At 37.2% G+C, this 24,704-nt stretch overlaps 2 protein-coding genes and 5 non-coding genes across 7 annotated transcripts; all 7 read right to left on the bottom strand.

Annotated features, from left to right (window-relative positions):
- Positions 1-15: 15 nt before the first annotated feature.
- trnad-guc (transfer RNA aspartic acid (anticodon GUC)) lies at positions 16-87 on the bottom strand. The gene has a single exon. It is a non-coding gene; the product is annotated as a tRNA-Asp (tRNA).
- Positions 88-2,336: 2,249 nt separating this feature from the next.
- On the bottom strand, positions 2,337-2,408 carry trnad-guc (transfer RNA aspartic acid (anticodon GUC)). Its single transcript has one exon. It is a non-coding gene; the product is annotated as a tRNA-Asp (tRNA).
- A 1,336-nt stretch (positions 2,409-3,744) lies between these two features.
- On the bottom strand, positions 3,745-3,816 carry trnad-guc (transfer RNA aspartic acid (anticodon GUC)). The gene has a single exon. It is a non-coding gene; the product is annotated as a tRNA-Asp (tRNA).
- A 2,416-nt stretch (positions 3,817-6,232) lies between these two features.
- trnad-guc (transfer RNA aspartic acid (anticodon GUC)) lies at positions 6,233-6,304 on the bottom strand. The gene has a single exon. It is a non-coding gene; the product is annotated as a tRNA-Asp (tRNA).
- Positions 6,305-7,382: 1,078 nt separating this feature from the next.
- Positions 7,383-7,454, bottom strand: trnad-guc (transfer RNA aspartic acid (anticodon GUC)). The gene has a single exon. It is a non-coding gene; the product is annotated as a tRNA-Asp (tRNA).
- A 1,744-nt stretch (positions 7,455-9,198) lies between these two features.
- On the bottom strand, positions 9,199-18,500 carry LOC113039300 (UV excision repair protein RAD23 homolog B-like). Its single transcript, XM_026197135.1, has 10 exons — positions 18,209-18,500; positions 16,832-16,913; positions 16,604-16,683; positions 15,260-15,597; positions 15,128-15,174; positions 14,914-15,041; positions 14,020-14,131; positions 12,609-12,766; positions 12,395-12,535; positions 9,199-11,545 (listed from the first exon to the last, which is right to left on the bottom strand). The coding sequence occupies exons 1-10, from the start codon at positions 18,275-18,277 to the stop codon at positions 11,432-11,434; spliced, it is 1,269 nt and encodes a 422-aa protein (XP_026052920.1). The 5' UTR covers positions 18,278-18,500; the 3' UTR covers positions 9,199-11,431.
- A 733-nt stretch (positions 18,501-19,233) lies between these two features.
- On the bottom strand, positions 19,234-23,104 carry LOC113039299 (calreticulin-like). Its single transcript, XM_026197133.1, has 9 exons — positions 22,895-23,104; positions 22,141-22,242; positions 21,797-22,000; positions 21,578-21,672; positions 21,287-21,496; positions 21,065-21,178; positions 20,246-20,389; positions 19,766-19,858; positions 19,234-19,622 (listed from the first exon to the last, which is right to left on the bottom strand). Exons 1-9 carry the CDS (start codon positions 22,983-22,985, stop codon positions 19,419-19,421), a joined length of 1,257 nt encoding a protein of 418 aa, XP_026052918.1. The 5' UTR covers positions 22,986-23,104; the 3' UTR covers positions 19,234-19,418.
- Positions 23,105-24,704: the final 1,600 nt, after the last annotated feature.

Raw genomic sequence — 24,704 nt, 5'->3', positions numbered from 1 at the left:
CAAAAGATTGCTTTTCTCCCCGTCGGGGAATTGAACCCCGGTCTCCCGCGTGACAGGCGGGGATACTGACCACTATACTAACGAGGAGGAGCTGGAATCATAGCCAGTAGATGGAAATATATACTTACACTGGAGTGTACGTAACATTTACTGAAAACTGTTCCAGTGCTGTGGTCTTTGGTCCTGAATCTCAGTATGCTTCCTGGTGTTCTGCTGACCACTGCAAACAAAACAAAAAAAGGCTCGAAAGTAGGGACTCAGCTGGGGCAAATGCTCACGGTTCACAAAAAAATAACTATCCCTCCATCTGGAGCATTACGTCAGAAGTAATAAGTACAGAAACCTGATCCTCCTCAACTAAATCTTTCTCAGTTTCTAAGCACTGGTCCAAATTCTTGTTCTGTCAAAGTCAATACCACAACAAAAAACAATGTGTAGATGTAGGGCAACTGAACATGTCTAACCTTTATCTAGGGTATATTACTTTGGGAGTAATGTTTTTACTGCTTTTGAGAATTGTGTGGTATGATCTTGTCATATAATGAAATCTGAAGTTTGAATGTTTGACTTTCAGTATTACTACACTATACTAGTGTAAACAGTTCTGGTTGGTTGTTCATATTGCAAAGGATTATGGTTAAATGTCATTATTTTCCCACCCTTTTGCAGAAGTGTTGTAGGTTTAATGTCTTTTTAAAGCATTTAAAGGTACATTTTTAAGTATATCTCAGATTTTTTTCAATTTATCTTGAAATATTGTTCTATGGGTTGAGTGTTGCAAGTAACAAGGACACAAGCATGATTTTGTGCCTGTGGCCCACCTCTTTTTTGATAATTGATGTCAGGTAGAGGAAAATCCAGTGTATAAGATCAGTATATAAGATTCAGTGTTATCACCAGCTTTAGTGTTGCTCAACAGCTAATTACCCTCCCCCATCCCCAACTCCTCCTCTATCAGTCAGGATTCAGCTCTCTGATCCTCCTTTGAATCAGAAGGCTAATTTCTAAAAGGTTACATTAAAGTATTGATCTTTTATCATATATTTTATGATATCTGCAATACCAGAGTACTTAACATTGACTGGAATTTTTCAGTGCTGTGGTCCAAGGTCCTTAATCTCAACATGCTTCCTAGTGTTCTGCTGACCACTGCCAGAAAAAAGGCTCGGAAGTAGGGACTCAGCTGGGCCAAACACTCACACTTAAAAAAAAAAAACCCTATCCCTCCATCTGGAGCACTATGTCAGTAGTAATAAGGACAAAAAACTGATCCTCCTCAACTAAATCTTTCTCAGTTTCTAAGCTCTGGTCCAAATTCTTGTTTTGCTCAAGTCAATACCACAACAAACCACAAGGGGTAGATGTTGGGCAACTGAGCATGTCTAACCTTTATCTAGGGTATATTACTTTGGGAGTTTTACTGCTTTTGATAGTTGTGTGGTATGATCTTGTCCTATAATGGAATCTGAAGTTCTAATGTTTGACTTTTAGTATAAATGCACTATAACTGTGTAAAAAGTTCTGGTTGGCTGTAGATATCGCAAAGGATTATGGTTAAATGCCGTTGCGTTCCCACCCTTTTGCAGAAGTGTTGTAGGTTTAATGTCTTTTTTTTTTTTTGAAGCATTTACAGTTTAAGTTTTGAGTATATCTCAGAACAAAAAGTTAATTTATCTTGAAATATTGTTCTACGGCTTAAGTCTTGCAACTAACAAGGAAACAAGCATGGTTTTTGTGGCCCACCTCTCACTTAATCTTTCTCTGTTTTAAGCTTGAGTCATAAATCAAACTTGGAGTTAGTTCTGGCAGATCACGTTAGTCAAGTTCACATCAGCTGACACTTGGCTGATTCACATCTACCTACAGGGATGCAACACCTATCACAGTACCCATATATAAAATAAGTATACAAGTTTTATATATAAGATTCAGTATTATCACCAGCTTCTGTGTTGCTCAAACAGCTAATTACCCTTCCCCATCCCCAACTCCTCCTCTATCAGTCAGGATTCAGCTTTCTGATCCTCCTTTGAATCAGAAGGCTCTAGAATGTTACATTAAATTATTGATCTTTTATGATATCTGCAGTACATTTATATTAGTTCTTTTGGGGGGGGGGGGTTGTTATTGCTGCTCTCCCTGCTCTTATCTATGGTAGTCTGTGTGGATGTGCAGGGAGTTCTTGCCCAGAACAATACTACCAATCCAAAACCCTATGCCAATTTTCAGACATCTTTGACTTTAATGGTCCTGACAGAGGTACCTACTTCTTGGTTGATAAAAATAAATGTCTGAAACCCATTAAAAATGAAATGGGTTGTCAAAAGATTGCTTTTCTCCCCGTCGGGGAATTGAACCCCGGTCTCCCGCGTGACAGGCGGGGATACTGACCACTATACTAACGAGGAGGAGCTGGAATCATGGCCAGTAGATGGCAATATATACTTACACCGGAGTGTACGTAACATTTACTGAAAACTGTTCCAGTGCTGTGGTCTATGGTCTTGAATCTCAGTATGCTTCCTGGTGTTCTGCTGACCACTGCAAACAAACAAAAAAAGGCTCGAAAGTAGGGACTCAGCTGGGGCAAAAGCTCACGGTTCACAAAAAAACTATCCTTCCACCTGGAGCATTACGTCAGAAGTTATAAGGACAGAAACCTGATCCTCCTCAACTATATCTTTCTAAGTTTCTAAGCTCTGGTCTAAAATGTTATTTTGTCCAAGTCAGTACCACAAATGCCATAAGGGGTAGATGTTGGCCAACTGGACATGTCTAACCTATATGTAGGGTATTTTACTTTGGGAGTTTTACTGCTTTTGACAATTGTGTGCTAAGTTCTTGTCCTATAATGGAATCTGAAGTTCTAATGTTTGATTTTCAGTACAAATGCACTATAACTGTAAACAGTTCTGGTTGGCTGTTCATATTGCAAAGGATTATGGTTAAATGCCATTGTCTTCCCACCCTTTTGCAGAAGTGTTGTAGGTTTAATGTCTTTTTTGAAGCATTACAGTTTATGTTTTGAGTATATCTCAGAACAAAAAGTTAATTTATCTTGAAATATTGTTCTATGGCTTGAGTGTTGTAACTTACAAGGAAACAAGCATGATGAAACCACCTCTTTTGTGGCATCAATGTCAGGTGGAGGAAATTACAGATTCTTCACCTAACCCTTAATTAATCTTTCTCTGTTCTTAAGCTCAGGCCATAAATCAAGCTTAGAGTTAGTTCTGGCAGGTCACGTTAGTCAAGTTCACATCAGCTGATCCACATCTACTTATATGGATGCAAAACCTATCACAGTACCAATATATAATATCACTATACAAGATTCAGTATTATCACCAGCCTTTGTGTTGCTCAACAGCTAATTACCCTCCCCCATCCCCAACTCCTCCTCTATCAGTCAGGATTCAGCTCTCTGATCCTCCTTTGAATCAGAAGGCTAATTTCTAAAAGGTTACATTAAATTATTGATCTTTTATGATATCTGCAGAAGATTTATGTTGGTTCTGTTTTGGGGGGTTATTGCTGCTCTCCCAGTTCTTATCTATGCTAGTCTGCATGGATGTGCAGGGAGTTTTTGCCCAGAACAGAACGATACTACCAATCCAAAACTACATGCTAATTTTCAGTCATCTTTGACTTTAGTGGTCCTGATAGAGGTACCTACTTCCTGCTTTATAACAAAAATGTCTGAAACCCATTATAAATGAAATGGGTTGTCAAAAGATTGCTTTTCTCCCCGTCGGGGAATTGAACCCCGGTCTCCCGCGTGACAGGCGGGGATACTGACCACTATACTAACGAGGAGGAGCTGGAATCATTGCCAGTAGATGGCAATATATACTTACACCGGAGTGTAAATAACAATGAAAATGTTTTTTCCAGTGCGGTGGTCTATGGTCCTTAAACTCAATATGCTTCCTGGTGTTCTGCTGACCACAGCAAAAAAAGGCACAAAAGTAGGGGCTCAGCTGGGGCAAATGCTCACGGTTCACAAAAACAAAATGCTATCCATCCATCTGGTGTTCTGGTGATCACCACCGCCAAAAAATCCCTCCATCTGAAACACTATTTCAGAAGTAATAAGGACAGAAACCTGATCCTCCTCAACTAAATCGTTCTCAGTTTCTAAACTCTGGTCCAAATTCTTGTTCTGTCCAAGTCAATACCACAACAAACCACAAGGGGTAGATGTTGGACAACTGAGCATGTCTAAACGGTGCTTCCCAAACCAGTCCTGGAGGCCCCCTGCCCTGCACCTTTTGTAAGTCTCCCTTATCTAAAGCCCCTTTCACACTGCACATCGGACCCGGCACATTGAAATCTGAAGACAGTATTATCACCCACTTTTTCATTGCTCAACAGCTAATTACCCTCCCCCATCCCCAACTCCTCCTCTTATCAGTCAGGTTTCAGCTCTCTGATCCTCCTTTGAGTTAAACTTCACACCCTGATGTCACGTGTCGTTACAGGACCTTTTACGGGTTGTGTGTGAAAGCACGCACATATCCCGGGTAATCACTGGCAGTGTGAAAGTGCAAAATCTAGCGACCCGGAAACAATTGCCGGAACACTTTACCCGTGTATTTGCTGGAATCGCAGTGTGAAAGGGGCTTATCACACCTGATTCCACTCATTAGCTTGTTAGTAGAGACTGCAAGAACTAAATTGGGTGTGTCTTATTAGGGAGACATACAAAATGTGCAGTCAGGGGGTCCTTCTGGACAGGTTTGGGAAGCACTGGTCTAACCTTTATGTAGAGTACATTAGGTACCTTATATACATCCAGTATATAAGACTCAGCATTATCCCCAGCTTCTGTGTTTCTCAACAGCTAATTACCCTCCCCCATCCCCAACTCCGCCTCTATCAGTCAGGATTCAGCTCTCCGATCCTCCTTTGAATCAGAAGGCTAATTTCTAGAATGTTACATTTAAATTATTGATCTTTTTATGATATCTGCAGTACATTTATATTAGTTCTGTTCTGGGGGTTATTGCTGCTCTCCCTTTTCTCATCTATGCTAGTCTGTGTGGATGTGCTCGGAGTTCTTTCCCAGAACAGAACGATACTACCAATTCAAAACCCTATGCTAATTTTCAGTCATCTTTGACTTTAGTGGTCCTGATAGAGGTACCTACTTCCTGCCTGACATTGACTAAAAAATGATTGCAGTGCTCTGGTCTATGGTCCTTAATCTTAACATGCTTCCTGGTGTTCTGGTGATCACCACCGCCAAAACTATCCCTCCATCTGGAGCATTACGTCAGAAGTAATAAGTACAGAAACCTGATCCTCCTCAGCTAAATCTTTCTCAGTTTCTAAGCTCTGGTCTAAATTCTTGTTCTGTCCAAGTCAATACCACAACAAAAAACAACGTGTAGATGTAGGGCAACTGAACATGTCTAACCTTTATCTAGGGTATATTACTTTGGGAGTACTGTTTTTACTGCTTTTGAGAATTGTGTGGTATGATCTTGTCATATAATGACATCTGAAGTTTGAATGTTTGACTTACACTATAATAGTGTAAACAGTTCTGGTTGGTTGTTCATATTGCAAAGGATTATGGTTAATTGCCATTGTTTTTTTGCAGGTGTTGTAGGTTTAATGTCTTTTTGAAGCATTTAAAGGTACATTTTTGAGTATATCTCAGAACAAAAAAGTTAATTTATCTTGAAATATTGTTCTATGGGTTGAGTGCAAGTAACAAGGACACAAGCATGATTTTGTGCCTGTGGCCCACCTCTTTTTTGGCAATCGATTTAAGGTAGAGGAAAGTCCAATAAATAAGATCAGTATATAAGATTCAGTATTATCACCAGCTTTAGTGTTGCTCAACAGCTAATTACCCTCCCCCATCCCCAACTCCTCCTCTATCAGTCAGGATTCAGCTCTCTGATCCTCCTTTGAATCAGAAGGCTAATTTCTAAAAGGTTACATTAAATTATTGATCTTTCATGAGATCTTTTATGATATCTGCAGTACATTTATGTTTCTGGGGGGTTATTGCTGCTGTCCCTGCTCTTATCTATGCTAGTCTGCGTGGATGTGCAGGGAGTTCTTGCCCAGAACAGAAAATAACTACCAATCCAAAACTCTATGCTAATTTTTAGTCATCTTTGACTTTAGTGGTCCTGACAGAGGTACCTACTTCTTGGTTGATAAAAATAAATGTCTGAAACCCGTTAAAAATGAAATGGGTTGTTAAAAGATTGCTTTTCTCCCCGTCGGGGAATTGAACCCCGGTCTCCCGCGTGACAGGCGGGGATACTGACCACTATACTAACGAGGAGGAGCTGGAATCATGGCCAGTAGATGGCAATATATACTTACACCGGAGTGTACATAACAATGAAAAAAAATTTTCCAGTGCGGTGGTCTATGGTCCTTAAACTCAATATGCTTCCTGGTGTTCTGGTGAACACAGCCAAAAAAAAAAAAAAGGCTCGAAAGCAGGAGCTCAGCTGGGGCAACTGCTCACGGTTCACAAAAAAAAATGCTATCCATCCATCTGGTGTTCTGGTGATCACCACCGCCAAAAAAATCCCTCCATCTGGAGCATTGTGTCAGAAGTAATAAGGACAGAAACCTGATCATCCTCAAATAAATCTTTTTCAGTTTCTAAGCTCTGGTCCAAATTCTTGTTTTGTTCAAGTCAATACCACAACAAACCACAAGGGGTAGATGTTGGACAACTGAGCATGTCTAAACGGTGCTTCCCAAACCTGTCCTGGAGGCCCCCTGCCCTGCACCTTTTGTAAGTCTCCCTTATCTAACAGACCTGATTCCACTCATTAGCTCGTTAGTAGAGACTGCAAGAAATAAATTGGGTGTGTCTTATTAGGGAGACATACTAAATGTGCAGGCAGGGGGTCCTTCAGGACAGGTTTGGGAAGCACTGGTCTAACCTATATGTAGGGTACATTATATACGTCCAGTGTATAAGATCAGTATATAAGACTCAGCATTATCCCCAGCTTCTGTGTTGCTCAACAGCTAATTACCCTCCCCCATCCCCAACTCCTCCTCTATCAGTCAGGATTCAGCTTTCTGATCCTCCTTTAAATCAGAAGGCTAATTTTTTGATTGTTAAATTAAATTATTGATCTTTTATGATATCCGCAGTACATTTAGGTTGGTTCTGTTCTGGGGAGTTATTCCTGCTCTCCCTGCTCTCATCTATGCTAGTCTGCGTGGATGTGCTCGGAGTTCTTTCCCAGAACAGAACGATACTACCAATCCAAAACTACATGCTAATTTTCAGTCATCTTTGACTTTAGTGGTCCTGATAGAGGTACCTACTTCCTGCTTGATAACAAAAATGTCTGAAACCCATTAAAAAAGAAATGGGTTGTCAAAAGATTGCTTTTCTCCCCGTCGGGGAATTGAACCCCGGTCTCCCGCGTGACAGGCGGGGATACTGACCACTATACTAACGAGGAGGAGCTGGAATCATGGCCAGTAGATGGCAATATATACTTACACCGGAGTGTACGTAACATTTACTGAAAACTGTTCCAGTGCTGTGGTCTATGGTCCTGAATCTCAGTATGCTTCCTGGTGTTCTGCTGACCACTGCAAACAAAACAAAAAAAGGCTCGAAAGTAGGGACTTAGCTGGGCCAAATGCTCACGGTTCACAAAAAAATAACTATCCCTCCATCTGGAGCATTACGTCAGAAGTAATAAGTACAGAAACCTGATCCTCCTCAACTAAATCTTTCTCAGTTTCTAAGCTCTGGTCCAAATTCTTGTTCTGTCCAAGTCAATACCACAACAAAAAACAACGGGTAGATGTAGGGCAACTGAACATGTCTAACCTTTATCTAGGGTATATTACTTTGGGAGTAATGTTTTTACTGCTTTTGAGAATTGTGTGGTATGTTCTTGTCATATAATGAAATCTGAAGTTTGAATGTTTGACTTACACTATAATAGTGTAAACAGTTCTGGTTGGTTGTTCATATCGCAAAGGATTATGGTTAAATGTCATTATTTTCCCACCCTTTTGCAGAAGTGTTGTAGGTTTAATGTCTTTTTAAAGCATTTAAAGGTACATTTTTGAGTATATCTCAGAATTTTTTCAATTTATCTTGAAATATTGTTCTATGGGTTGAGTGTTGCAAGTAACAAGGAAACAAGCATGATTTTGTGCCTGTGGCCCACCTCTTTTTTGATAATCGATGTCAGGTAGAGGAAAATCCAGTGTATAAGATCAGTATATAAGATTCAGTGTTATCACCAGCTATTGTGTTGCTCAACAGCTAATTACCCTCCCCCATCCCCAACTCCTCCTCTATCAGTCAGGAAGCAGCTCTCTGATCCTCCTTTGAATCAGAAGGCTAATTTCTTAAAGGTTACATTAAATTATTGATCTTTTATCATATATTTTATGATATCTGCATTACATTTATGTTTCTGGGGGGTTATTGCTGCTGTCCCTGCTCTTATACATGCTAGTCTGTGTGGATGTGCAGGGAGTTCTTGCCCAGAACAGAACAATACTACCAATCCAAAACTCTATGCTAATTTTCAGTCATCTTTGACTTTAATGATCCTACTTCTTGCTAGATGGGGGAAAAATGTCTGAAACCCAATGAAAATGAAATGGGTTTTCAAAAGATTGCTATTCACCCTGTTGGGGAATCGAACCCCGGTCTTAGTTGAGCTTAACTTCCCTTAACTTTTCCCATTCATTCTCTATGGTAGTGATTAACACTATGGATGCAATATATTTGTGGCCACGCGTAGATTTCATGGCGCTGTGTCGCCTTTTCCGTGGCAGGTAATTTAAGGAGCCTTGTGTCATGTCAATCATTTGCTGTTAAGGAGAGGAGATGCGTTTTACAGTAGAAGATTTCTTCATAAAATGTTTTTGTTTAAATAAAATACACTGTTAAACTACCTTGGCTTTATTAATTATTACGCAATTGATTTGTTCATTTTTGTCGCAAGAAGTCTTCAGAAGTGGTTTTAAGTGACTTAAAAAAAAGAATCTGGTTAAAATGAATTTGAGAGTAATATAGAAGTCATTGAAGTACATTGTAAAAACTTCAGTATGTGTACTGAAATTTCTTAATACCATAATATTTTTTTTAAATATACTTCTTGGGGATTTAGAAGCATACATGCAGCCTGATGATGGATCATTACTGATGAATGAAACTATATCCATTTGGAGACTTCATTGAAGCTTTTTAAAAGCAATTTATTTCACACACCACTGAAACAATACATTCATTAATCACTCAGCAAACCCTTGTGTGCTGTTGCATTTAAGACCAAACACCTCCATGTTTACTTTCTCCACACATCAAATCCCTCAAGAAGAAAAATGAATATAAAATGCTGAAATGAACCAAAACTGTATCACCTATTGTAAACAGGATGCTTAGTCTTCCCTGTACCTGTCAGAACACCTATAGATTTTTTATCGTACTCGATAAAAATACCCTTCCAGCATTTTTCGCTCAAAAACTACACTATAGGAACAGGACACATCATTTATATAAAAAATATATGCATTCTGCATCCATTTCAAGCATTGCAGCTAGCTCTGTAATTTCATTCATTTCCAGTTTCTAATTATGTTTGGCACTGTCTTAAGTATGCAACAGAGTCCAAGACAACACAGTTTTTTTTTCCTTCACTTGAATACCGGTATGTACAAATATTCAAATTACAATGCATATTTTTAGGAGGTTTTCGAGACCCGCTGAGACACTCGACCACATTCAGTCACCACATAAATTACCTACGATTGTTGCAGCATTTCGGGCTCCATTCAAAACCACCGATCATTCAGTTTCTACTGCATACTGAACTGATTCTACTGAGAACTTTAGAGTTAATAAAGGGATATTTCAACAAAAAATTAAAATTAAGAATGAAATAAAAAAAAGAATGTTGGCAACCAAACAGTTGTCAGTAGCCATTGAGTTCTATAGTGTTTTTTCCCCCCATACTAAGGAAGGTAATGTCTATTGTTAACTGTTTGGTTACAGTTGACGGTAGCTATTGACTTCCATAGTATGGAGAAAAATACTTTGGAAGTCAGTGGCTACCGTCAACTAGCCATTGCGCTCTATAGTATGGAAAAAATACAATGGATGCCAATGGCTACTGTCACCTTTTTAGTTACAGTTGATAGTAGCCTTTTCCCTCCATAGTATGGAAAAAAACACTATGGAAGTCAATGGCTACCATCACCTGTTTGGTTACAGCTGATGCTAGCTATTGCCTTCCATAGTACGGAAAATAAAACACTACGGAAGTCAATGGCTATCGTCAACTGTTTAGTTACAGTTGACGGTAGCCACTGGATTCCACAGTATTTTTCCTCAATATTATACTATGGAAACTATAATATACTACAGTCAGCTGTAACCAAATAGTTGACGGTAGCCACTGACTTCCATAGTATGGAGAAAAACACTATGTATAAGCCAATGGCTACCATCACCTTTTTGGTTACAGCTGACCGTAGCCATTGACTTTCATTGCGTTTTATTCCCCTATACTGTGGAAAGCAATGACTACCATTATTTTTTTGGTTAAGGCCCATCAGAAACAGAAATAAACTTGAAAATAACATCTAGTTGATGAGCCAACTATATTATCACATATCAACTATCAATGCTGTTTTTCTTTAAATCAAAAAGTCATGATTGTAGACGTTATCGACAGTTCTTATTTTAAACATGGGTTTAAAGATACTAACATACCCATGCAGTGCAGAAAAATGTGGTTTATTTTTAACATTAATGGTTTGATTTAAAGGAACAGATGAGTTGAAAAGTAGTTTGGTGACATCCACTGCATAAAAGTTGTATTTCACACAGTAGAGGCTAATAATGAAAGAAAAGTAAACACTAAATATGATTTTACATGCCATAAGTAGACACTGTATTTAATTTGAAATATTCCCAATATTCGAATGGAGAAAATGCAACAAAAATGGTACGACGTTTTGAATGTTTTGATGTCTATCCATCAAAGGCTTGTTTTCATTAGTAACAAATTAAATTTGGCATCTACTTCATCTGAAACGTCTCATTATTAATACCGAAAAACAATAAGAAATGAGCGATGATCTTGAGTGTTTTTTTGGCAGGGTTTAACTGTGATAAATAAAACCTCACTCGACGCACACAGCAAAGATAGCAGCAGAAACCAGACAGACAACGGACACCTCATCGTAAGGGATTGACTATATCTACCAAAAAATAAAAAAGAAATTGCTGTGCTGATAATAACGTCACATCATGGCTTCAGCTTAAACTCCATGAAAATCATCATGGAAGACAAGTCGACGTCCAATTCACTTTAACGCACACACACACGCACGCAACATGCGGCCTAGCGCTTGCATTCTCTCCGTTGCCATTCTCCGAGTGTCGTCGCGTCTAAACGGTTAACGTTCACTCATCGTCAAAGGTCTGCTGGAGCAGGAAGTTCGCAGCAAGGTTTTCGTTCTTCTCGCAGGCGAAGTAGGCTTGGATGACGAGTCCCTCTGGAAACCCCAGAGCTTTTAACTAGAAAACAAAACTCAATTTTATAAAATCTTAAAACATGTTGTGTGAAATAACTGTTCTTTCGGTCATTTTAAATTCATTATTAAAATTAAAATATGAAAAATATGAAAAAAGAAAATTGTATTGCAAGTAAGTTTATATTATTTAAAGTAAGACTTTTTGTTAACCCCGACATTTTGTAATAGATAAAATTGAATTTTGTATGTGTATATGTAATTATATTAGGTTCATTTTTTGAAAAAAAGTTAAGATACACATTATAAATGACTTTAAAAGCTGTGTAATTATCAAAATAAACATTAAATTAAAATAAAAGTTAACTGAATTATAAAATATAATAGAAGAATTATCAACAAACACAAAAAAATAATTATACATTATTATCTACATAACAATTAGAGTGCAACAATAAAAAACAAGAATTATGCAAATGTTATAAAACATTTTAAAATCAAATAATTTTATATTAAATTACAATTACTGTAATGTTTTAATATGATATTACTAAATTAGTAATTTTATACACACATTAGCAATTATATATATATAGATGTTTGTGTGTGTGTGTGTGTGTGTGTGTGTGTGTGTGTATATATATATATATATATATATATATATATATATATATATATAATTTTTTTTTTTTTTCTGTTTCACTTTGAATTATGTAAATTAAAATGGACTTTAATTAAAAGTTGATAGGTTTTTTTCTTATTTTTTGTGTAACTATTATAACACCAACGTGACCAAATGGTATCTAGTAAAATTAAATTTTTACATTCGTCTGTTCATTGTGCCAGGTATCACAGAAACGATACTTTATCTTCAAACCAAACGTTGTTAGCATACCCTCTCGATGGCCTCCTTCTCCTGCGGCGTGACCTGGATGTAGTTGGTCTGTGGTGCGCTGGGAGCTTCAGCAGCTCCGGCTTCACCTGCGTGTGGCTCGTTCAACATCTGCACGAATCGCTCCTGATGCTGCGTGATTTGCTACACAGAAAAACAAGCGCAGGTTTAGCATCGTGCGTCCAATAGCAGCGGCTCCGCTCTAAGCTCCACCCACCTGCAGGAGCTGCGGGTTGTCGCGGCCGAGTTGCTGCAGGAGCGCGGGCAGCAGTGCAGGGTTCTGCTGGATGATCTGACGCATCTGCTGGAACTGCGGCTGGTTCCTCAGGAACTCCAGCGGGTTCGCCAAGGACTGCGTCGCTCCCGACTCCACACCTGATCACAGGACAGAAATAGCTGGAGAGGAGTCTGGAGATTCCTTAGATTCCTTTAGTTTTATATTGTCTATTTTCACTCTTAAAATTTGAGTAATTTTATGTTTGTTTGTTTTTTTAAATGTTATGTATATATTTACATATTATGAAAGTAAATATGCAACACAAATAACACTAATGCTTTTAGAATATATTTACATTTACACTTTATGCTGTCTGTGGTTTCCATGAAATTCGCCAAAACTTAACACAACATAAAAAAACATAATAGTGTAACGTTAACTTAAACCATTTAATTTCTAATTTTCATTTAGTTTAAGCTGAACTCAAATTAAACTTTTTTTTTTTTTTAAACAATTTTGCTGTCTTTTTAAATGTATATTAATAATAATAATAATAATATACTATAATAATATATATACATATAAAAAAAACTGATTGAAATTTTGTTAATTATTTTTTTTTATATTTTTACAGTTCTGTATTGGTGCAAGTGTGTATACACTAAGCATAATTATTGCCTACATTTTTTGTACTATAGTGAAAACTAGTGAAGTACTACTAAAGTTTTTATTAATATTTTGAATTTGTTTTGTTGTTGTTGTCATTTAAATTTTTGTCAAGAGTTTCAGTAATTTTGAGATCCAAAAAACAATCACCCAAAAATATAATTTCACAGAACTTTTGAATTTAAAACTCATAATGAAGAAAGTTTTTAATTTTGAGTAAACCTTTTTATGCATCTCATATTTTAGTCTTTGTGAAGCTTTTTTTGTGCCAAAGTGCATGGAAACCAATGGGGGTCAGTTGGACCCCAACACCACCAAAATTCGTCCAGCCTTTCCAAAACACATCTATGTGTTTGCACACAGATACATTTCCCAAAATGAGAAATAGTCACCAAATTTCAACAAGTACAATAGTTTATCCTATGTATCAAACAGTTTAGAAATCAAATGTGGGTCAAGTTTACTCTCAACACATTAGCATTGCAAAATCTATGCACATCACCTTTAAGTCCAAAGTTCACATTCACTCATTAACACTAATTTGTGGTCAGATTTGATTGAGATATTGACCTTTATACTTCCTCGTTTGCTGAACAGAACTTCAGTGATGCTCATGAGCGTAAATAAAGACGGCGCCTGCAGCTGTGCTACCGGAAAACAACGGTTCAGCGAATTAGCAAGAAGGTGGCAGCTGCAGGGCAAATGGGCGTCTATTTCCACACGTCGTGAACAAATGTCCACTCACCGGCTGTGGCAGGTGGTGGCTGAGGTCGCTGTGGTGCTGGAGGGGTGGGGTTGGACACTGGCGTGGGCTGCACTACTTCCTGTGGTGGCTGCTCGGGTTCTGTGGGAATACCCTGAGGAACAGACATTAACAGCTCCTTCATTTGTGAATTTGTGCGGCTTAAACAAGGCACTATTCCAAGTCAACGTGAAAGCAAGGACGACCACATTGTTTTTATTAATATTCATTAATTGTGTGCACAATTCATTGGTGATACTCTAAATAAAAAGACAAAATTAAAGAATTAAATTAAACTTGACTTAGTGTCATTATTTATTACAATTATTTTTCATTATTAATAAAAAAAATTAACTAATCATAAATTATAATACAGTTAATAAACATTTATATTTAAGTAATTTTACATGATTATTTGACAGCATCAATAAAATGAAATAAGTGTATTACAGCATTAATATGAATAACTTAATATGTATTTAAATAATTAATCTGTGATTTAAATAAATTTAGTATTAATGTTATTAGTTATTGCTAATGTTATTTATAGTGGTTTATAATTTATATATACATATATATATATATATATATATATATATATATATATATATATATATATATATATATATATATATATATATATATATAAATTCTTACTATCTTAAAATTTGAGCAATTATCCAAACAATATATTAAGTAAGCTTACTTCACCAAGCAAATGTACAATATAAAAAGAGTTTCAAAGTGCAAATATCTATAAAAGTCCCTGTTTCACTCAGAAATTTGTCACATTACAAAATAAAATAGGTTGCAAATGTCATTTCATGTTGACTTTGAATAAAACTAGTTCCTGGCTATTTGCAGCTCTACTATAGTAAGTTCATTAGTAACTCTCACCATAAGGAGATACTCCACGGCTCTGTCCGGATTGTTGAAACTTGCTCGTAAGGCAGAAATCACCTGTTCTCTCTCGTAACCCATTGACATGATTTCCGTCACCAAATTCTCATACGCTTGACCTGTAACTAAAGAAACGAATGGCGACAGACGTTAAAGACAATTTCTTAAATTCTTTACCTGGTTTATAACAAAACCGAAAACCCAAACATACCTAGTATGGACGCAGCTGCTTCTAAAATACCAAATTCATCTGTAATGCTGAACAAAACAGATGACAAATTGAGGAATTTTCATTCTTTGAGCGATTAAAACGTTTTTTTTTTTTTTTAGGGTGTGGCCATACCTGGCCTCTGGTTGCGCAATGGCCTGCTCCTCTTGGGCTTCCTGTTTCTCTTCTTCTGAGATCGGCGTGGGAGTCACGCTAACAGACTCAGGCTTTTCTGCCGCAACCTCCGAGGCAGCAGGGGGCGCTGTGATGGGCGGCACGGGTGGCTCCACTGATGCCGCTGGTTCTATGGGAGCAGGAGCAGGAGTGGAGGTCGATACAGGCACTGTGGAGACAGCAGGAGGCGCAGCAGGAGTTGAGGGCTGATGTGCAGGGGTTTCGTCGACAGTTGCGCTAACGGTAGTGGCAGCTGCCGGCACGGGAGCAGGAGCTTGTGGAGGTGCTGCAGATTTGGGCTGTAGAAAAAGAAACACAACTGCACAGAGAACTATAGAAAACTGCTAATGATCTTTAACACTGTTTCTATCCAAAGTTGCGAATAACTAGAAATTAAATTTCAAATAAATCATATGCGAATAAAGAAACGTGTTCAAGACAACAAAAACGTCACTTCCTGGGAAATGGGCAAGTTGCAGCAAATGGTGAAAGCACTTTGGCTCTTTTTACTACAAAATAAAATTACTACAAAATTGTTTGTCTGATGTTTGTGAACGCAATCTTGTGACAATGTTCTGGGAAGTAATTACACCAAATCAGTTTTTTGTTGTGCATCGTGGAATTTGTTCGGGTAAGGGTACGTTTACACAAAAATGTTTTGTGTATAGATGACAACATTGTTAAAATGATCCTCATTAACACGGATCCACAAAAATGACTTAATACATAGTATTATGCATTCGGGCCATAAACCTACCCGTCACTGAAATCACACCTTTAAAAAAAAAATTGCATGTTCGTAGTTTACCAATAAAATCTCACGACAATTCCTACATATTTTACAAGGTGGTAAATTTGTTCAAAGCACCACCCCTAACTCCAGTCCTAAACCTACCTGTCGCAGAAATTGAATGAGTTAGCCACCTCATAAAATACGTACAAATTGCTTGTGAGGTAGCATTACAGACAGATGGTATCATTTTCAAAAACGTACACTTTGAAACCGATTTTAAAATGTTGCATATTCAGGCCCCAAAAATGCCATTATCAAGATAATGAATTGCTGAAAGACAAGTTTTCAGATTTGTTTTTTGTTGAAAGCTGTTGCGACTAAATCCCCTAAATGTGATTCCAACATAGTTTAAAAAAAAAATCCCCCTCAAAAGTATTTTTAATTGTTTTATGTGCATAGGTTAATGTATGTGCATTTTAAAATGTTATGCATATCTTGGCACTCCCATCCAGTGCTTTTTATGCAACATCCTAAAATCGATGAATGTTTTGTTAGAGATATAACAGCTGTACCTTTGTAACCATCACCACGACAAAGTTCTTCTCATCTATCTTGTATTCTTTTAGAGGTATATCGTCATTCAAAATTTTGCCTGCATTTAATGAAGAAAAACACAAACGCAATTTGCATCTTATTAAAACAGAAGAAGAATATGGTGCATGCGAACAGTAAAATTTGGCAGTAATTATAATATATAAGCTTTGCAATGGCAGATATAACAAATCTCCAAAGAAACTGACCTGCATAGATTAGCTTTTGACCGACAGCTGGAAAAGCATCTTGCCCCTTTTCTTCCTCGATCTTCTCTTTTAGAGCCTTTACCTGTATTGACATTGAACAAGGACAGAATTTAATCAGAAATATTTTTACAATTCAAGATTGTGCTTTCAAGGACAAAATAAGACTTAAAAACTGTATGACTATGAAAGCAGGCAACTAATGGTCATGTGCTTCCCAAACTATCTTCAAGAACCAAAGCAATGGATTCATATGGGCATATGCTGAATTATGACGCCATTTCATCTCGTTGCTTTGCTCAAACACAGTCAGAATTATACTGCATTATTTGGAAACCTAATTAATTCCCCCCTAAATTAATTCAAATACTCTTTACAAAAGAAAACATTTATAAAAACTAGATATTTAAATGACCAAGATACATTCATCTGACTGCATATAAATACGTTTTAAACAATAACAGATCATAACATAAATGCAATGCATACCAGCAATGCATTGTCATTCTAGGAAAACAAGAAGCATGGCAAGCTGTTGTATTATTCATTCATAAAAACTAACTAGCACACACTACTGTGTATTCCAGTTATTAGTATAATTTTTAATTGTTCTAGTAAGATTTATCGAACTATGAAGTACCCATTCATTTCTTATTAAAAAAAGGCATTTGAGAAAATAAATTCTACTAGTCACAGTTGGCATACATACATATTTTTTTTTATAATTACTAGTATCTACTAAAAACAGATTAGTGAAGCTAGAATACATACTAGTAAGTACTGGTATAAATAAAAGTAACATACCTATTTGGCATTATAGTAAAATAGTAAACCTATAGAGGTACAAGCAATAACAAGTTGGTAGTGTATAGTTAACTAACCTCCAAAGAGTTCAGTGACAAAAATTTGCATTTTCTACCTAGTAATAACGCAATAATGAGTGGAATAGTGACAAGTCCTAGTGACTAATGAATTAGCATTATTGACTAACTATTGGGATAACTAGAGTTATAGAATGAGTAATGAATAGTTATCAGCAAAACAGCCAGTATGTACTTATAACTATTGGACTACTTGCTGGCAATTAAGATAAGTTACAAGTAACATTAACAAGACTAGTTATTTTAATCGAATAGGTGTTAAAACGGCTTGCCACAGGACGAGAGTCAAAACAGACCTTTAAAGTAAATAACGCGACCGTTATTTTCAAATTAACAGCCGTTAGAATGCGCGGCTCTGTGACGTCACCGGTTATAATGTAAAATTGTACAATGACAACGACTGCTCCACGCGCGGCAAGCCGCCGGAGGCCGCGGCGTCTCCCAGCGCGTCACGCCCGCTCGCTGGCGTGTTTACACGGGTACAGACGCGCACACTCACCGTCAGCTCCTCGTCGACCTGCACTTTGAAAGTCTGCTGCTGGAGGGTCTTTAGAGTGATCGTCAGCATCTTGTTTGAGCGCGAGACCCCGAGAAATACAGCCTCGTGAGTGTCTTCAATGAGCGCGCGTGGAGATGTGACTCAGCTATCTTCTGGAGGGATGAGGCGCCTGTGTTGTGGGAAGACGCCATCTACTTGCTGAATTGGACAAGACACATGGATACATGGACGTACAGTGACCCCTAAGAGTCTTATGAAAGTTTGACTGGCGTTATCCGAGATAAAATACCAAAGCAACACATTTATGGAGCTTTCCTCAGAACTAGCTTCACTGGGTTCTAGATAGCACACGTACGTCTGCAATATGTCTGTTAAAGATAGCTTGATCTGGAAAGCATCGGTGTACAGACATCTGACAGATGTCTTTAAGATGCTAGTTTTACATACAGTCTAAATCATAAAACATTTTAAAGACATATAATCAAAGTCTATTTGACTAGGAAAGGAGATAAGAAAGGTTCTTTAGACCTATTGCAAATGAACAAACACTCAAAAAATAACTTTTGTAGATTTGCTGTCAGGGTCAGTGACAAACAAGCTTGTTAAGAGACTACAAAAAATACTCGCATTTACATTTTCAACAAACTTATTGATTTAAAATTAAAGACATTTTAAATAAACAGAATATATTAAGAATGACAAAAAATAATAATAAAATGACCAAAAATCTAACTCAATTAACATGAAGCCTAAGAATATGATCAAAAATGTATATATAAAGCTTGTTTTTTTTTTTTTTTTTTGAGAAATAATATTCAATTATTTTAAGTACTTGCAGTTAAGTGAACATTTACTTTCAACCAAAAAATAGGACGATTAAACATCCACAAAATAAGAGCCAGACGAGCATTTAAAAATAAATCATTTTAATTTAAAAAAAGTGCAAATCCAATAAATGATACATCAGAACTTTTCCCTTGCGCGACTGAAGACAGAACAGAAACCCAAACATTAATTAATCTTAAGTTTATCAGGTCGTACTATAAATGTGTTGGGCGGGGGTGGGCTTCTAGCAGCAAAACCAAAAGAAATCCGAGTTACGTCATGTTACATGTTTCTAGAAAGGGGCAGGGCCAAAAATTCACACCACATATATAAAGAGACACATCAGAAACACGTCAGATCTGCTCATTCAGAAGGAAACTCCTCTTCACAACTCATCTTTGGGGAGCGTATCGTCCTCACCCTCCTCTTCCTCTTCCTCCTCAGGAGGTTCTTCTGTGCGCTCTTCCTCATCTCCCTCATCCTCCTCATCTTCCTCAGCATCATCATCATCCTTCTTGCTCTTCTCCTCCTCTTCACTCTTCTTCCGTTCTTCCTCTTCCTGCTGGTCCTTCATTTTCTTTTCTGGTCCCTGATACGTAAAAATAACATCATTCCATCATTATTTATGGTTAATTATCAATGTTTACACTGCATAAACAAATGTAAGAACTGATCAATGAAATCAAATAACTACGTTATTATTTGTAACATCTTGTTAAGAGGCATAATTACCTTTGTTGCTCCCCACGTTTCTGTACCAAATTTTTCAGCCTCCTCAACGTCATCAGTGATCAGAAAGTTATCAAAAATTGTTCCAGTTTTCACCTGTAAGAAAGGTCAAAAGATAACTTAACACTAATCACCAAAAAAAAAAAACCTTACCTGCAGTACTACATAAAGTTACTGATATGTTGGTGTGACACAAAGAAAAAACCTGTGCGCTCCATTATAGTTTACTTTCTTATTTTTATACCAACAATAAAATTTAAATAACGATGTTGTGTCAGAATTTTGTAAATCACAAAAATAAACATGCTTTCTGCATTTTGTTTATTTTTTCTTAAATGTACAACTATTTTATGTCACACCTAAAAGTTTAAATTTGGTATTCCATGAAATTCTGGAAAAATTGTGTAATCCTGGTGGACTAGTCACCAGAGATAACCAAACAGTGTTTTAAAATCTACAAATGAACTTCAATCCAAACCATACCTGCCAAAGATCCAGTCCCAGAACGCCAATGTTATCAAATTTGTAAATGGAGTCATCTGGAGAGTATTCTGGGTTGTCAATTTCAGGGTGAATCCAGGTGCCTTTGTAGTTGGGGTTGTCGATCTGTTTTGGTTTCCACTCGCCCTATGTAAACAAAGCTTTGTTAGCCGGTTGGTAAAACTGGTTTGTGCAATCAACAATCTCTCTGATTGAGAAGTTAGTTTTGAAAATACAGTAGAAATGGACCTTGTGAAACAACCTGCAGCATTATGTCTTATCAAAACCTTCTTAAAAGTCCAAAAATATTGGGGACCGAAACCAATCTAATTTGGTTTTAGCAGGTCTCCCAATGTCTAAAACTAGACCAATCCAAATTGGATGATCTTTGCGCCTACTTGGTTACTGAACCCTAAACCTTTTTTTGTCAGCTTACCAAGCAAAAAAGACCAGTCTAAAGTGGTTTTAACTGGGTCTCCAAGGTACCCAATTTGGACTTAAAACCTCAAAACTAGACAAATACAACAAATTTGAAGCACTTTGCGGCTTTTATGTTATGTTTGGTAGATCTTAAAATATTAGGATCTACGACTTGATAACATTACTCACTCTTAAAAACTACTAGAAAGTCCAAAACTACTTGGTATTAAACCCAAAACCTTCTTCTGGAAGTCTACCATGCAGAAAGGACTACTCTAAAGTGGTGTAACGTCCAAAACTGTCAAACTAGACGAATCTGACCATGTTATAGCACCTTATAGCTTCATGTTTGATAGGTCTTGAAATATTAGGAACTTTTATGTGAGGGCTATCATTTTGTACCTTGTACTCTGGGTTCGGGATCATTGCAGGTTCCCATTCTCCATCCATGTCTTCATCCCAATCGTCTGGTTTCTTGGCGTCAGGATCAGGAATGTTCTCAGGTTTGTCCCAATCCTAAATATAAAGTTAAAGCACCGTTGGAATAAAGTCTAAGAACAACTTTCTTTTTGTAAATATTGCAAGGATTTCTGCACACTACAGCTCTGACAAATGAAAATGCACCTCAGGTTTGGTGTCTTCGGGATCGTCGATTTTTGCCCGGTCATCCCAATCCTCTGGCTTCTTGGCCTCAGGATCCTTTATCTTTTTTGGGGGAAGGAAATCCCAGTCTTCCTCCAGAGAACCCGATTCTACTTTCTCATTGTCGATTTTGACTTCATACGTCTGGTCTGGCCGCAGGATCAGCGTATACAGGTGAGTGAGTTCATCATCCTGAATGTGCAAGTGGAAGAAATTAAATGCAACCGCTGCGATTTAATCTTGAGATATTTTAATTACATTAGTAAAACATACTTTGCATTTGATGTCCTTCTTGATTAGGTGGTTCTGGCCTTTGTAGTTGAAAATGACGTGAACTTTCTTGGTGCTGTAGCCACAGATGTCGGGTCCTACAATGAAGATCAAAGTGAAAATGACACAAAAAATGTTAAAGCAAATGCTATCAGTTTGGATTTCATGTTGCACTTAGTCAATGCTTTTCTTGGTGAAAGAAAGTGACCAATCGTGACTTACCGAACATGATGTAGTACTGCGATTCGCCGTGCATATTAGTCTGGTCCAGGTCGGCGGGGAAGATTTTCACATACCCGCCACCACAGTCAATCTTCTGCTCATGTTTCACAGTGAACTGGATGACAAGCGGTTTATCCTCATTACTAAATGAGTCAAAGCGACTGGATAGAGCGTAAAACCGGGCATCTTGACTTGTTTGCAAACCTTGAAAGGGAGAAAAAAAAAACATTGCATTATCAGTTAAGTGCATCACACATCGACTTGCAATGAGTTGCATTTTCTTTTCAAATTAAGACATTTGCATAAGCAATATGGTGCTGGTAAAAGACAGCATGACCTCTGACCTTTATCAAGCTCAGCATCGCCGTAGAATTTCCCTGAGGTCAGTTTCCACTGGCCATAGTCGGATTTGTGTTGGGACTCGACCCATCGGCTTTTCCAACCATCTGGAGAGACAAGTTTAATTAGGTGTTTGCAATAATAGTAGGAATTTTATTTGGGTCAGTCGATAATGGATATACCATATCAGTCAATACTGGACATTTTTATTTGACACAATATTCAGGATATTAGGTCTATTGACTTTTGTTTTTTTTTACATTGATCATGTATTGTTTCTCAGCCATATGAAAATATTTACAGACTGGAGTTTACTGTCAAATATAATTTCAATTATATTATCATTTAAATTATACAAATAAGTTGAAAACAACAGATATGAATCACTGGTACCTCAAATTTGCACTTACAACAACCGTTTAATAATCTAAAAAGCAAACTGAAACCAAAACCTTTTGACTCATAAAATATATTTTCCTTTTGTCTAAATCAACGATTAAGTACGCATTTTGACAAAAATCTGATTGATTTACACAAATCATGGATTCTTAGCATGGCTTGTAAGTTGTACAACACAGTTTAGGATGCAAATGAGAGTGCCACTGGCGAAATGATAAAACAGGCTTTGATCGAAGAAATGCAAGTTAACTTACTCAATACGTTATAAAAATACATGATTTTGACATTTCCAAGAAACACTTTCATCTCAATAAAACACTGACAATTCTATCTGATGACGATCAAAGACGTGACATTTACCTCCGTCCAGAAATTGTTCTTTAAAATACACATCTGCATGCGCAGTGAAAGCCAGAGCATATATAAAGCACACTGCAGCAGCGATCCACATCTCTGCACTGTTAGAGGATCTATAATAGAAGAAGATCCTGATATAATAATGAATGGCGCTGGAGCTAATGGTCAGTGAAATATGGCTCGGTAGTGTTCCTGCACAGATGGCTGAGGACCATTGGCCGGACGCGCAGCCAATCAGAAGAGACCACGAGTGAGGAGTCAGCGCCGTGGGCGGGGCTTCTGCGAAGCACGTGACGTGAACGGGAAGAAAGTGTGTAGAAATAAAAACAAGTATAGTGAGATTCTTGTCGCGATATAAAACTAGAAAAATGACATTATTAAATGTAAAGGACGTTAATGTGATAATGTTAAAGCGTGTGTGCATGCTGCTTACAATTGTATTATTTAATATCCTAATAATAATCCTATAATTAAAAATAGTAGGCTAATTATGTTATAGAATATGTATTTGTGATTTTCTCTAAAACATTACCGTGCACCAGTACAAAAATAATAATTGTGTAATTATTAAAAAAATAAAAACAATGTTTTATTGTAAGAAAAAAAAGAATATGGTGATTAATGTTTTAATGTAAAGATATGTGGCACCGGTGAGCCCAAAATTCAAGCACTACATATCAAAAAAATGTAATAAAACAGACTAAGACTCGAATCTCAGAGTGAGAAAACTTTATTGCTATCACTAGTAAAGCTATTATTAGCAGATTACTATATAAAGCCTTGGAAAATAAATGATTATTAATATATGATTAGAAAAATAACATTAGGCTTCTGATGTGTGTATATGTTTAAGCAAATAAAGACGTGATCAAACAGACGATTAGCACTATTAACAGCAATTATAATATGTTGTAAGTCAAACTTTTGTTAGTTCTGTTGTTGATTCAGGGTTAGCATCATCTGAGGTCCTCTGAGGGGTTGCATCATCTCTTCTCAGGTGTTCTGGATCCAGGATGAAGCTGGGCAAAAACATACACATAATTAGCAATGCTGCTGCTCCAACAAAGTAAAAATGAATTTGTTCAACCCAAGCTAAAGAATAATTATGCACATTTGATCAGATATAACTGCAGTCAAAGATTATGAGATACATTATTCAAATGCTTGGCGAAAGAGATGTGTTTTTAATCTAGATTTAAACAGAGAGAGTGTATCTTAACCCTGAACATTATCAGGAAGGCCATTCCAGAGTTTGGGAGCCAAATGTGAAAAAGTTTTTACCTCCTTTAGTGGACTTTGCCATAGGAGCTACCAAGAGTCCAGCGTTTTGTGACTGTAGGGTGCGTGATGGATTGTAGCGTGGTAGAAGTCTAGTTAAGTACGCAGGAGCTAAACCATGTAAGACCTTATTCGCTTGTTAAGTCTGATGTCACTTAGCACCGCTCCCGTGTCCAAACGATCTATGAGATACCATGAGAAAACAACAAAAGGTGCTAATATAACCTCACAATGTGATATAAAACTACAGAGAAAGTTATAATCCTAACCTTTAACTCCATACCCAAGTCCCAGATAGCCAGACAATGAAAATATAAATATAAAAAAAATATATAAAAATGATTTGTGTTTGGGACGCTGTGAGCACGGAGACTGTAGTGTACACCATAAGTTTGGAACATTTAGCTTAAATTATTAATATGAATAGACAGTGCTCATAAACGGCTGCTGAGCTCAGATTCTCAAGTGAAGCGAGTTGAGGCTTGGACCCGGAAACAGCACTTCTTACGTCATCACTTAACAACCGAATAGGTAC

Source organism: Carassius auratus, chromosome 22 (assembly GCF_003368295.1).
Source record: "Carassius auratus strain Wakin chromosome 22, ASM336829v1, whole genome shotgun sequence".
Taxonomy (NCBI): Eukaryota; Metazoa; Chordata; class Actinopteri; order Cypriniformes; family Cyprinidae; genus Carassius; species Carassius auratus.
The sequence above is the reverse complement of the archived record's forward strand: the minus strand, read 5'-3'. Positions and strand labels throughout refer to the sequence as shown.

What these genes read in the sequence shown, in the direction of transcription:
- LOC113039299 (XM_026197133.1), bottom strand. Translation starts at nt 22,985, where the DNA reads ATGTGGATCGCTGCTGCAGTGTGCTTTATATATGCTCTGGCTTTCACT. An exon ending in CGATGCTGAGCTTGATAAAG is followed by an intron (nt 22,001 to 22,140) that starts GTCAGAGGTCAT and finishes CTCCCTTTCAAG; the next exon opens with GTTTGCAAACAAGTCAAGAT. An exon ending in TCCCGAACCCAGAGTACAAG is followed by an intron (nt 20,390 to 21,064) that starts GTACAAAATGAT and finishes TTGTTTACATAG; the next exon opens with GGCGAGTGGAAACCAAAACA.
- LOC113039300 (XM_026197135.1), bottom strand. Translation starts at nt 18,277, where the DNA reads ATGCTGACGATCACTCTAAAGACCCTCCAGCAGCAGACTTTCAAAGTG. An exon ending in AGCAGCTGCGTCCATACTAG is followed by an intron (nt 15,042 to 15,127) that starts GTATGTTTGGGT and finishes TCGTTTCTTTAG; the next exon opens with TTACAGGTCAAGCGTATGAG. An exon ending in ACAACCCGCAGCTCCTGCAG is followed by an intron (nt 12,536 to 12,608) that starts GTGGGTGGAGCT and finishes TTTTCTGTGTAG; the next exon opens with CAAATCACGCAGCATCAGGA.